The sequence below is a fragment of the Merops nubicus genome, unplaced genomic scaffold, assembly GCF_000691845.1.
Source record: "Merops nubicus isolate BGI_N331 unplaced genomic scaffold, ASM69184v1 scaffold38535, whole genome shotgun sequence".
In the NCBI taxonomy this organism is placed as follows: Eukaryota; Metazoa; Chordata; class Aves; order Coraciiformes; family Meropidae; genus Merops; species Merops nubicus.
In genome coordinates, this window is record NW_008611112.1 from 1 (window position 1) to 13,108 (window position 13,108).

Consider the following 13,108-nt stretch of genomic DNA (forward strand, 5'->3'; position numbering starts at 1 on the left):
CAACCTAAAGGATCCTATGATTCTATATATACCCTAGCACAATGCGTGGTGAATATACACCTTCGTTTAATAAACTGGCTATTTTTACTACATCTTGCTAGGACATTGTTCACTTAACTAAGTATTTATCCAAGTGTACAGAAATGTATTTCCAATTATTAACTTCTATTTTCACTTTTGGTACAGTAGGTAGGCTATAGCTTGCAATAAAAAGTATTTTTTATTTTGATCTGAAGGCCAAGATGTTTGTGGTCAAACCAACATCCTTGTCCTGATATACTTTTCCCTGAAACACAGTGTACTGCCATTGCAGAACAACATTCCCAAAGCTGGAGTGAGGATGAGGCCAGAAGAGTGAGAACTAGATGAAGATTTAGTACTTGGCTTAAAATGTGCTAGGCCATACCCGGGAGCTGGACAAACAACCTAGGGCATTGCTGCAGAACTAAGAGTTTCTGAATTCTAGGCAAACAGAGTTTTTTAGAAACTAGTGAATTCAATGAAAACCACCAAAATTATATCTTCTGATATATCAGAAAAATGGATTTTGCAAATATGAGATGTTAGCTATTCAGAAGCAATGGGATGAGAACTGTGTGTCTGCAGATCCTTATAGAGACAGAAGAGCACATATACTCTGCTCTTAGTGGCAAAGCAATGCCAGCAGCTCTTCAAAGTGCTGCTTTTTTCTGATAAGAGATGTCAGTTGGCTTTAGGAATCTGGGACACGGTGCAAGCCTTGCACAGATGCAAACATCTGTTTGGAAGACAATGGCACAAGAATAATTTTCATCTCTATTGCCTGAAAACTACTCCTCACATGGATTTATTTAGCTAAGAGGGATAGATCTTTCTCCAATGCTGTGTGAAAGTCAAAGGGGGAATTCCCAATACCACATTCAGCTTCAAAATTTTAAGTATAATGAGGTCTTCACTCCAAGGAGCTGTACATCCCTTCCAAATTAGAGACACCAACGTCCTGTCACTGACAGTCACAACTTCTGGGAACAGATGTAGCAATAGGTGTATGAATGAATTTCTGTGTGACTTATGGGGTTTACTGCCACAAGAACAGAATCTGATCGAAGAGCTCACACAAAAGACATTTATGATAGTGGTAGAATTAAGGCAGTTGGAGATACTTTTGTGATTTTCTGGCTTGCAAATAAGTTTTATTTCAAATTGATGTGTTGATTATGAGCACTGATTGTAAGGATGGATAGAACTGGATGATTCTTACTTCTTGGACTATTAAAAACATCCAGTCTGGGTAGAAATTTTCCTTTCTCACAGATGACATAGCAACTTTCATTTAACAAAGCTTCTGGAGTTTCTCTTTTTCCGTGAAGTATGAACAATGGGCATGGTCCAGACCATAGGCACTACTTTGCTTTTTCTGTGATGCTTCTATAAGTCCTCACTGTGCAAACAGACCAAGCCTGGAGAATGCAGTACAGTGTCAGTCTTTTGCACTGCCAGGAACTTTAAGTTTCGTGTGACCACTTCATATTCCAGTTTCTCCTTTAAAACCAGCATAAGCAGCAATAAATAGTATGCTTTAAGGTCAGAGAAAATTTCATGATTTGGTCTTCTCAGTTAATGAAACAGGAAACAAATCATTCATTTGTTCTACCGTAATGGTAACTGGAAGCAGCAGCAAGAGGAATTACAGACTGCTAGCACACTGAATTGCTTCTCTTTATTAAGCTAAAAGCAGTCTCATCTCATGAAGGGTGAAGCATAAAAGTCCCCATGGACATAGCTGGTCCATTCAGTTGGCTTAGCCAAGGCCAGTTTCTGTCACAGGAGGCACACAACTAAAAAAATACAGCGTTTCTAACTAGTGCTGAAACTTCTAAAGAGTCAGTTGTGTGTACGCTGCCATCCTAAACAGCCAGATCTCCACTAGTCACAGTCTTTAGCAGAGTGAGGCACATTTAGGTGTTGTCACCAGTTTGCTGGCTGAAAGGGACGATAAAACCAAGCTTGACCATAGCCTCACATTAAAAAATTCTCAGTGCAGAAAAGCAGAAGTTAGCTGTTGCCTGGGAGCTCTTGAGAAAAAAAAAAAAAAAAAATTCAGCTCCAACTGCTTGCAAGTTGTCAACACTGGTAGTTCATTAGAGCTAGCAAGGCTAGGAGAATAAACCTGGGCATGCTATTCCTCTTCATTGCTGCAAGAATACACTGCTGTCACCAGTGACTTACTTGCTACACATCTGACACTGATATCAGTTTTACTAGGGTTAAAAAAATTAGAAAGATTCCAGATGTTGCCAAAACCGCTGATGTCAGATGCTGCCAAATCTTGATTGTGCATTTTTTCCACAAAAAAAATTCTGTGAAAAATATTTATTCTGTGGGTTGTTCACAACTGTAGGAATGTCTTTGCCCTTTGTGATCCACTAAGTATACCAGTTAGTATCCTGAAGCACATAGTTATGTTTTTTGTTCCTTCATGGAGTAACTTAACCTTTTCAAGAAGAAAGGGGTATCTCTTCTGTGTTTGCAATTTTCCTTTCTAATTACTGAATATGTGTCCTATAAGACCAAAAAAAAAAAAAAATCAAAATAAAGGAGCTTATTAGTTTTGTATTGGCACATCCAGTGTCTACAATATCAGCACTATTAATTCTGAGTTTTGCTTATAACACTTCACTTCTGCAATCACACTTGAAAACAGATGCTCATATTCCAAAATGCTCCTATTAAGTAAAAAGAGAGCCACAAATATCAACAAAGCAAATCAGGGAGTTTGATTTCCAAAAGTGGTCATGGATACTTTACATTTGTATTCACCAGTAATCGTTAGCAAGAATTTTCAGACAGTGAACCTCAAAGTACAGCAAACAAAGAATAATTATATGAGATTATAATGATGCGTAAATAGTCACAAGGAAAAAAAATAGTGGTGAAGAGAGAGGAAAATACTGACCTGAACTTGGATTTTGAGATGGTTTGACTAGAAGAAAAGGAAAACACATTTTTAAGAATTTGGAATAAATAACACAAATACTTCCTCTTTAGAACTTGCAAATCTATACATTGAAATTACATACATATAAAAGCAAGCTTTTAACAAAATTCATTATAAATTATTAAATGCTATTATCTGTTATTTTCTGAAATATCATCCTAAAGCTTTTCAAATGTTCTAAGTGAAATCTCCTTTATAAGTAAGTAAATAAAATTTAGCTGCTTGAAAATCATCAAAATTGGCACAAATAAACAGTGAACATCATAGGATATAGAAATACTCCCATACACTCAGTTATCACCTAAAAAATACATATTCTCCAGATCATGAATAATTTAACAGAAAACTTTACTTTTTACTTAAAATATTTCATTTAGGGACTTAAAATATTTTATTCATAGTGACTTATTTTCTTGTAATTTTGGACAATAATTAGATTTGATAAAAGTTTTCAGGAAAACATGACTCCACTGGAAGTTTAGTTGAATTGTTTTACATCTTCTCATCGTGAAACTTTAAGGAGTGCTTTAATGCTGAATAACTGATCTAATATTAAGCTACTGAAAGGCAGAAAAACCCAAGTGTCATACAAACCTTGACTATATGAAAGCAGTTTTGGCTAAATAAACAACAGGGGAAGAATGATTCTTTTAAATTTTGATATGATGAGGGTGGGTACTTGAAAACAGTCTGTGTACTCACCACAAACTCCCACAGCATGCTGGGCTCTCACCTTCTCCACTCACATTCTCGGTGTTCACTGATTCAGTTTCACTGGTGGGCATGCTTGCTGTTAGGAGACAGAAATGGCTTTAGGTTGATAGCCAAGCAAGGCATTACACAGAATGTGATCTCCTGTTCTATTGCAAGAATGCCTCCACTTCCTGCAGGTCTGAGGAAAGATTGGAACATCAGAGGAATGAAGGTAAGACACTTCATCAGTCCTCCTCTTATAATGAAAGAAAGCACACAGAATTCCAGAGTGTACTGTAGCTTTGTTTCTTCTCAATGATTCAATTTAACTGTTGAAAAATGCACTACAGAATACAATGTAAAGGAATAACAAAGAGTATGCTACCCCTTGTAAAGAAACCCGAGCTAGATTTTGTGACTTTCCATTGAAGAAATGTCCTGTTAACACTTTGAAGGTGCTTAACACCTTAAGTGTTAACACGCTAACCAATTCCACAGAACGTTATCAAAGTTCTGCTGAAAATAGGAACTATCACAGTCTAATCATACTGACGACTCTGTGCTTTTACTTCCATTATGAATTATCAAGGCAAGATTCTAGAAAAGAATACTGCCTGCAAATACTGTATGAGAAGACAGGAAGGAGCACTGGAATTGCAGAATGGATACTGCAAAGGATTATGAACATTACAGAAAAGGGGATTATTATTTTTGTCACACAGTGAATTACTGTACATATAGTGAGTGGATCATTACTGGATAGTCAGTAAATGTAGCTTATGGAGGTTTTTTTAGACAAAACTAATTTGCAGATTGGTCATCACCATTTATCTTCAACTCAAATACAGAGGGAAGACAACATAGGTCAAAAGGTGTGAGGAAATGAACAGCCAAAGTTCTTGGTACTTCCTAGGGGACAGCAACTACTTCCATGTCTGCAAAGCAAACATTAAAGGAAAACCTCAAGAATAAGCAAGTGTAAAGTTCATTGTGCTGGTTTATACAGTAGAAATACCATATAAAGTAGGAAAAAATAAGAGGTGGAAGATGCACTTAAGTTACTGTAGAACAGCAAGAACAAAATAAAACCAGAATATCTTAAAGGCATTCTGCTGTGTACCTTCTGGCTTGATGGTTTGCTTGTTTATGTTTTTTTGTTTCTTTTTTTGGGGGGGAGAAGGGGTTTAAACCAACATCTGTGGACTGACAGTACTGAAGACAGAAGGGCTACAATGGCTGTTTCTCTTAGGGATGTCTCACTATTCTAAGGTCTAAACAGACTGGGACTCACCTCCAGGGAGAGTCAGGAGGTCTGCCCTGAACCAGGAAGCTCTGGGGAGTGCACTCCACAGACAGACACTCCTGACTCCCTGCCAGTGGTCCCAGCTTTTATCCCCAAGCAGACACCTGACCTTTGTCTACTCAATGTGGACCCCTGGGGCTCATTTCCCTTCTGGCTCTCCCTGCAGGGCCGGCCGCACCCTGGGGGGAAGCTATAAGGCAAACTCACCACCTCTTTATGAAGGGCTGTGGGAATCACCCATATGTCAACCTTAATTCGGGGCTCGGGGTTCAAACCCCAGCATTTCACAAGGTACCGAAGGAAAAAAAACAGTCATCTTTCACCCTACTGAAGCCAATGTCAGTTCTGCTAATTATTAAATAAAGCCAAAATGTTACTATTTCAGACAGGGCTATTGCTCTAGCTCTATGACTTGTAGGTGTTTTGTTACAAAAAGGAAAGGAAAAAAAGAACCAGACCATTCATTTTAAGTTAGAAACTCAGCTATCATTATACTGTAATTTATATGCCAAAAAAATCCAAACCTGACAGAAGTACTGAGAAAGGCACCATGTGGAAGTCCAGCTCCAGCAGTGTTAGAAATTAATTAAATCTTTAGCCAGGAGAAAACTGCAACAGCACTACATGATTGCTTATAAATCATGATAGTCCCGATGTATAAGCATGGGTATTTCTGTGAATAAGAAAATGGAGTGTTTTGCTCATGTTATAACATTCACTATTTAAATAGTTTTCAGAATTTTGAGTAGGAATTTCAAATTATGCTCCAGGCCACAACATAACTAATGCATACCTAAGAGCATGTCAGTGTCCACCAGCACTGATATGTCCTAGCTAGCTGCAGCTGGAAGAAATAAACTCCATAATCCTGCAACATGACAACGGAGTATCACTGCAGAATCCAGAGGTAGGCTAAATTACATGCTGAATTATTGAATTGTGGTGGCAAGCATTACTGTTGGAAACATTTTCCTCTAGAAAATATATAATTTGTATTTTCATCTGTTTCAACTTCAGCTATGCGTTTTTGGTCCATAGGCTGATCTCTTCTCCACGCTGATGTACCTTGGGTAGCTTTCTGGTTACATGTGTTGAAGGAAAAGAGCTGCAGAGGTGGAGTGGTCTGCACAGCAAGTCAGATAATCAGTTATAGCTACTGGGAAGAATCTTACGATTTTTAAAAAGGTACTGTACTGGCAAAATTTTAGATCAGTCTTGCAAAATAGACATCTTCTGCCTGCTAGTAACATCCACCCAATTCCATGAGCTCCAAAAATTCTCCTAGTTCTTTCTCGAATCACTGCATGGCTCTACATACACGAACATCTGTACAAGTCTTCTGTATGCCCAGAAAACACATCAAAAAGAGATGGTCCTATCTATTCTGACTGTGAAACTCCTCAGGGTAAATTCAGTTTATGGAGGGGCTGCCTGGAATATGTTCTACATGATACTGTAGTGGAAGTATTTGTTTTCACAGTGCAGACTTAATGTTGATACTATCAGCAATCACTCTTATAGGCTCCCTCTTTTTATAGGCACCCCTTGGAAACTCAATATAAGGTTGAATAGTTGCATAGCAGTGGAAGAAGAGCGAAACAATCAGTCTTCATTACAGAAGCATCACTGAACCAATGATTTTTATCTTCAAGGATGATACTATGAATCCCGGGAATGCTGTATATGCTACAGATGTGGTGCTTTTAATAGTAACAGAGATAATACAGAGAAAAATATTTAGGCTGGGATTTCCAAGCTAGTAGTAGTTTAAGTCTGAGCTACCCAGATCAGCATAATAGTTTCACAAACACAGAAAGAAAGAGACTTGGGCCACCAATTCGTAATTCAGTAAAATCCTACTTGTAAAAGGTGTACCTGCCCTGCAAGACACGGATGAAGCTAGGTGCACACACGCTTGAGAATTATTTTGACTAGCAAGGTCAAGTACTAGTAGTGAGACAGCATTTGTGGACAGTGGATGACTACAAGTTTTTGGCCAGTTCCGTGCTACTTCATGACTGATGTCAGATCCTGAACCTGCTGGTTTGAAGGCTGGGTGGAAACACATATCCAAAGTAAAATTGCAACCACTGTCTTTCAGCAGTCTTTATGGAAAAAATTATTCCAGCTTGTAAAGCTGTATGAGCTGTTCAACAATATGTGTAACAGTTACACAATCAAAAGCAGACTCAGTATTTGTAGAAAATGAGTCCATTGGGTCCTACCCATTTCTCATTTAATATCCTGCATTCTCTAAACTGAATCAGAGTGATTCTTCGGACAGCAAGGAAGTCAGTCAGTCAAATAACTGTTGTATGTAGGATTAAAATTAGATCTCCTCATTGCTACAATTGTGATTATGTCAAATCTATATGTTTGCAAGTATTTTTAGTAATATTTTTGAAAATAACTATCCTACTCACAAAACCCCTGTCTATTTCCATTGTAGGTGAGAAAGAAATTGTATAAAACAAAAATTACAAAACCATCAGTAACAAGGGGAGCTACAGTAAACGTCCATTACATGTTGTTAAATTCTATATTAAAATTATTATAAATAAAGAGTAAATCTAAGCTCACACTATGATCCATTGTAAAGCTTGTAAAATACTTTGATTAATTTCTTCACAACAGAATTTAAAATAAATTTCTCATCTCATTTACTTGACTTTTGAAAAAGAAAACCTATGCTTCAACAAGACCAGCCATGGACAAAGACACTTCAGTGGAAGTAGAGACGAATTAAAGCCTAATTTAATCCTTGAGGAAGACAGAGCACTGCAGTACCAGTCGATTTCAAACATGCACCAAAACCAACAGACCTGCATGCACAAGTATCTCCATGCTGAAGAAGTATATGCCTCTGTTATAAAAAACACACACAACATCTGCCTTCAGAAGCTAACACACCAAATGCACTATTGGCGCAGAAGAAAATTTAACTCCAAAACAGAACACGTTTTACCATTTTTTTTGGAAGAATGGCCAAAGCAACTAAGTCTGCTTTTCTTCTTTTCTTCCATTAAGTCAGCCACTGTAAGCCCTTGGCGTAAGGTACATTAAGTAATCCCAGCATTTACACAGTAGATGGCAGCAGTTGCAATGCAAAAAATAAAAAGTGTCCATATATGCAACACAAGCAACATTAGGCAAAACAAATTGAAATTCCCGGCAGCATAACTAATCAGAGCTAAATCCTTTGCCTCTCACTGGTTTGGGATGGGGGGTGGGGGATGCTGGTTTTTTTTTTGTGTTTGTTTGGTTTGGTTTGGGTTTGGGGTTTTTTGTATTTTGAGCTAAATTTTCAATGCTTTTAAGTCAAGGGAAGCTTTTTCATTGACTTCAGGGTAACTGATTATCAGTACATAATGGAGACTTACAACTTTTCATAAAGGCACTTAGTAAATTTACAGTTCTTGTACTTAAAAGGTATTCCATTATTCAACAGCGCTGAATACCTGCACACTATCAGCAACAGAGATGTACAACTACAGGGGGTTCATATATAAATTACTTGACTTAATGACTTCTCTGGTTAGAAATTTTAAAATGTTGGGGTTGCAGGAACCTAAACTACATTTTTAAGGATTATGTAAGAAGCTATTAATCACTGATTTAACTGCCTTTGAAATCTGCACCTCTTCCTGCCAGAGAGAGAACAGATTTTCTGTATCCTAAACCCAGAGCCCTTCCACATCACTGAAGAGCATTACAGTGATCTTCCACCCCCATAAATCAGCAGTAATCTTGATCATCCAGAGGTTTAAGCATTCAAAGTAGTGACATAGCTGCCTAGAAGCCTGCAAATGATTATCTGTGTATCTTGGGTTCCAGCCCCACCTTATGCTTCAAAGACAGTTCTAGAACCACATCACCATTTTATTTGGACTAAATGTATTTCCTAAGATTACTAGTCAAGAATATTAACCTGGTGATAACCAGCTAGTTTGCATCTGACTCCCAAATAAGTACCTCATTATAATAACCTTGCTCCTAACCCAACAGCTTCCCCTGAAATATCTAGATACATGGCTTGTACTGTCTCTTGGCCTATCTCCCCATGCAATGTGATATGCAGCAGAGCATGTCTTCAATGCAGGGAGGTGGAACAGTGCAGCAACTTTCTCCTTTACACCCTGTTGCAGCTGATATTAAAAAGTAAAGTTAAAGCCAAGAGTTTAAGCACATGTGCACAATCCTAGGAGTGCTAAGAGATTGTCTATTCACTAGATATATTTTCATTCAAAATACATATTCACTCCTGAAATGAAATTATTTGGATTTGGTTTAAGGTCTCCTCCAACTCTTAACTTAGCCCAAAGTTACATCTCTGTTAACATTTTAGAGCCAAAAGCTCTCTCAACCTCAACTATGCAAACAAGTCTTTCTGATTTAGGAAAGACCTATATTACTTAGAAGCTGTTTAAGGAGTGCTAGAGCAAATGGTTCTTTCGCAGCATATTAACAAACATCCAAGTGGAACAGGGTTGAACAGGTGCAAAAAGCTCCTGGGATTTCACCTGCAGACTTGCAAACCAAGTCCACCAGCACCATAGCTGACAGCAGGGCTGTCCAACACTGTAAATTTGACGTCACTTAAAATTCAGCATGAGAGTCTCGTACAAAGCGTGGTTACTACACAAAATGTGCAGCCTGTCGCTTCTCAGACTTAGGATTTCATACTGATACTCAAACCCACAGTTCATGTATCCCTTCTACAGAACATTAGTAGCAATAATGATGTGTAGTGGACTCTTTGGCTTTTTTTACTCTGCTCTAGATAAAAAAAATCTGTTTTTCCTGCAGATCTTCATACAGACATAAATGATTCCTTTTTGGGTGATACTGGCATCAACATCAACCCACAAGTTGCCTTCCCACCTCTCATAAAATCGTTTCCTTCCAATCAGTAACACAGATCTGTGGCCTGCTTTTATTGCAAACTAAAGAACTAGTAAAATTCTGAAACTCAAAAATATAAAGAATTTTTAGAACTTAACTAAATGCAATAGAGAGATAAGATACAAGACCAGATATCTCAATATCAAACCATATAATTTTCACTATTTTACTACTTTTGAAATGTACTATGATTTAAAAGAACCCTTCACAATAAATTAGCAGCACTAGAAGAATAGTAATAATATATTATTTCAACACAGAAATCTGAGTTGCCCTTAACAAACCACTCACAGATGCATTTTATTATATATATACTGAATGGTAGCTGAATTAATAAATACTATAACTTTACAGATAATCACATTAATAATAAGGTACTATTTAGCCTTAGTAGATATTGAAATTTGGATTTAAATATCACATTTAGCATTAAGTGAGAATACAGAGTCAAGATTTATGTACAGCACTAAAAGGTCTCTATGTAAACATGGCTAAGAGGCTAAGATAACCTCTACTCTATTATCACATTAAAATACTGCTGTTACTCAATTTCTGATAGAGAAACTGATTATAATTTTTACAGTTGCTGCAATACCACGCAACTAGTTTGTTTGTTAGACTCAGGTCAGAAGTACTAGAGGGCCACTAGAGCATAAATTACCTTTCCCATTATACACTATACATTACTGTTGAACAAACACAAGGAATAATTATATTTCTTACTGTTGAACAAAAATCCCACAAGATTTCATTTATTTACACTCAGCTAATACATCCAGTAAAAAAGACTTTAGTTTTCTTGAATATCAGAAAGATCCCCTACTTCAAAACTTAAAAAAAAAAAAAAGAAAAAAAATTGTATCAGCACGAGGTTATTTTTTTACTGTAATTTTGGCCATATTTTTAAAGCTTCTTATATTATTATTACTTCTAGCCATGCACATACAGGCAAATACGTATTCTTCTTGACTAAGGATTTATTGTGATGCTTAGTGGCATGTAGCTTGTATGCACTACCTTTTTTAGAGAACACAAATAAAGCAAAGTTTTTAAATCTCAGTAGTGATCGAGTGCAGACAAATTGTACCTGGACAACTAGAGCAGAACTTTATTGTAAAATCTGGATTTATCTTCCATGACTAAGAATGGATATATTAATGGACATGATTGCTCAGCTACCAAACACTTTTGCAAACTGGAAATCAGACAGTAACATCAGACAGGCTTCACCCACCCCAGTGTAATTCCCTTAAAAGCAGTCAAACCATCCCATGCACAAGTAGTTCAGAGTAAAGGACACGTACTGTTCCGCTTGCCTTCTTCATCAACCTCTTCATCGTTCTCAGGGTCAATGTCTTCTGCCTGTGTAATCCAGTCTAAATATCCCTTCAGATCTTCTTCAAGCTGCTGTTTTTCACGTAGCTTCTGAAAGTCCCCTCGGGCCTTGGCTTTTTCTCTTTCCTTGGAAAACTCTCTATCAAATTCAGGCAAACAGAAAAAAAAATATTGGTCATCAAACTCCCAGACATTTTAACCTAGGTCTTGACATTGCAGAACGTACCGACATAGAAAATGAACTGAATAAACTACACCTAAGATTTGATCGCTTCTTTGAAAACAAGACTGTGGTGCAAAGAAGTCACGGCAAATCCCTATCATGTTACATCAGAACTTTCAGAGCTTTTACGATTTGACTGACAACTAAGCAGCTGCATATAGGAAAAGCTCCCAACCCTCCCACTCCCCTTTAGTTATCTGCTCCTCTATACAGATTTTTTAAAAGTTTTATTTAATGGCTACAAAGAGAAATTGGCTTGCGGTAATGAAGTAGTTTCAGAGAGTTGAGTATTAGTTTCAGTGGAAAGGAAACTCTGGCAGCCAGTTCTAAAATCCTTCCTCTTCCAGGCACAGTTTATTTGCCTTGTCCAAACATACTTATTTCAGTGTATGGTTCACAGAATTCCACTAATAAGCTCTCGTTTAACTACGTCAAGCATAGACATTTGTGCTGTATGATATCTGGCTGTTTTGCCCTTTTGCTCTATGTAACAGAACCTACACAGATCAGAAATATATCCTTTTACATAAACTGTCTCATTACTCAAATCTCAAGACAATCTATCTAACTGTCTGTCTAGTTTATTTCATGCTTTGGGTCAATGCCTCAATTATCATGGAATGATAATTAAAATAATTAAGTCATGCTCTTTGAGAAGGAGGCTGGCTAAAATGGCCTGCTGAGGTCTCTTCCACCCTGGATTATCCCATGAATCTACTACACCCTTAATTATAGATGACTCAAGACTATTATGAAGTAACTCTTGCACTACGACATTTCACGTACCAATGTTATTACATCATTTGGTGTGATACACAACTCCAAACTTATAATTCCCTTCACTAGAAGGATCAAATGCTTTCCAATTTATCTGAGTATCAATATGTATGATTATGAGTAGGTAAGCATCTTTTGAGCTGTTCTGTAACTATGTACCAATTCAGTATTTTAAAATATTATCATATTCTGCCTTATTCTGACTAAAATGTTAATCTTACAATAGGTCTTGAAACCTATGTTTTTTATTATTTGCAGTGTTCAAACATGTTCTAAACACTAAACTTCTACTTTGACATCAGTAAATTTAAGATTTAAGTTCTTTAAAAAAAAAAAATCTCTGTATGGTTGCACGTAATGTTATGTTGCAGAAGCCAAAAAGCTTTCCTTTGTAAAAACTAAGAGGCAGGCATGACACTGTTTACAGAGGATTTAATTCCACAAAAATTCAGTTTGGCATGTGGAGATCATCCTGTTCCATTTGATGGCACTGTAATGAAACTGAAGAATGTCAGTGCTTGCTTTGCTTTGTGTTTGCTACCCTTCACTTAGCACCCAAGGACGAGGTCCATCTAAAGGCCATCTCTTCACAACAGTGCTTGTGAAAGAGAGAGATAACTTCTTTAAAAAAAAAAAAAAAAAATCATTGCTTTGGCAGAAGATATCACAAGCTTATAAAAAAATGTTTAGTTTATGGAATGCTGAGTTTAAGCTTCTCTCAGAGAGAATATGAGAGACCATCCTTTACATCTGATTGAGGCAACACACTCATGACACTGATTCCATACGCAGTATCTTTGAAAAAAAAAAGAGCTATTCTATCTAGCATGGAATCAGAAGTAACAAGCCTTGCTAGCTTTTACTGTGTGTTCGTGGTTTGTTCAGTTAAGTCCTTTGG

General features: G+C 37.1%; 1 protein-coding gene across 1 annotated transcript in view; it reads right to left on the reverse strand.

Moving 5' to 3' along the window:
- Nucleotides 1–3,710: 3,710 nt before the first annotated feature.
- Nucleotides 3,711–13,108, reverse strand: part of LOC103773738 (voltage-dependent L-type calcium channel subunit alpha-1D-like) — a gene marked incomplete at both ends in the record, with an annotated part of 102,503 nt that continues 93,105 nt past the window's right edge. The window contains 2 exons of the mRNA XM_008941116.1: nucleotides 3,711–3,767; nucleotides 11,180–11,349. Coding sequence (XP_008939364.1) covers nucleotides 3,711–3,767; nucleotides 11,180–11,349 — 227 coding nt within the window. The remainder of the gene's footprint in view (nucleotides 3,768–11,179; nucleotides 11,350–13,108) is intronic.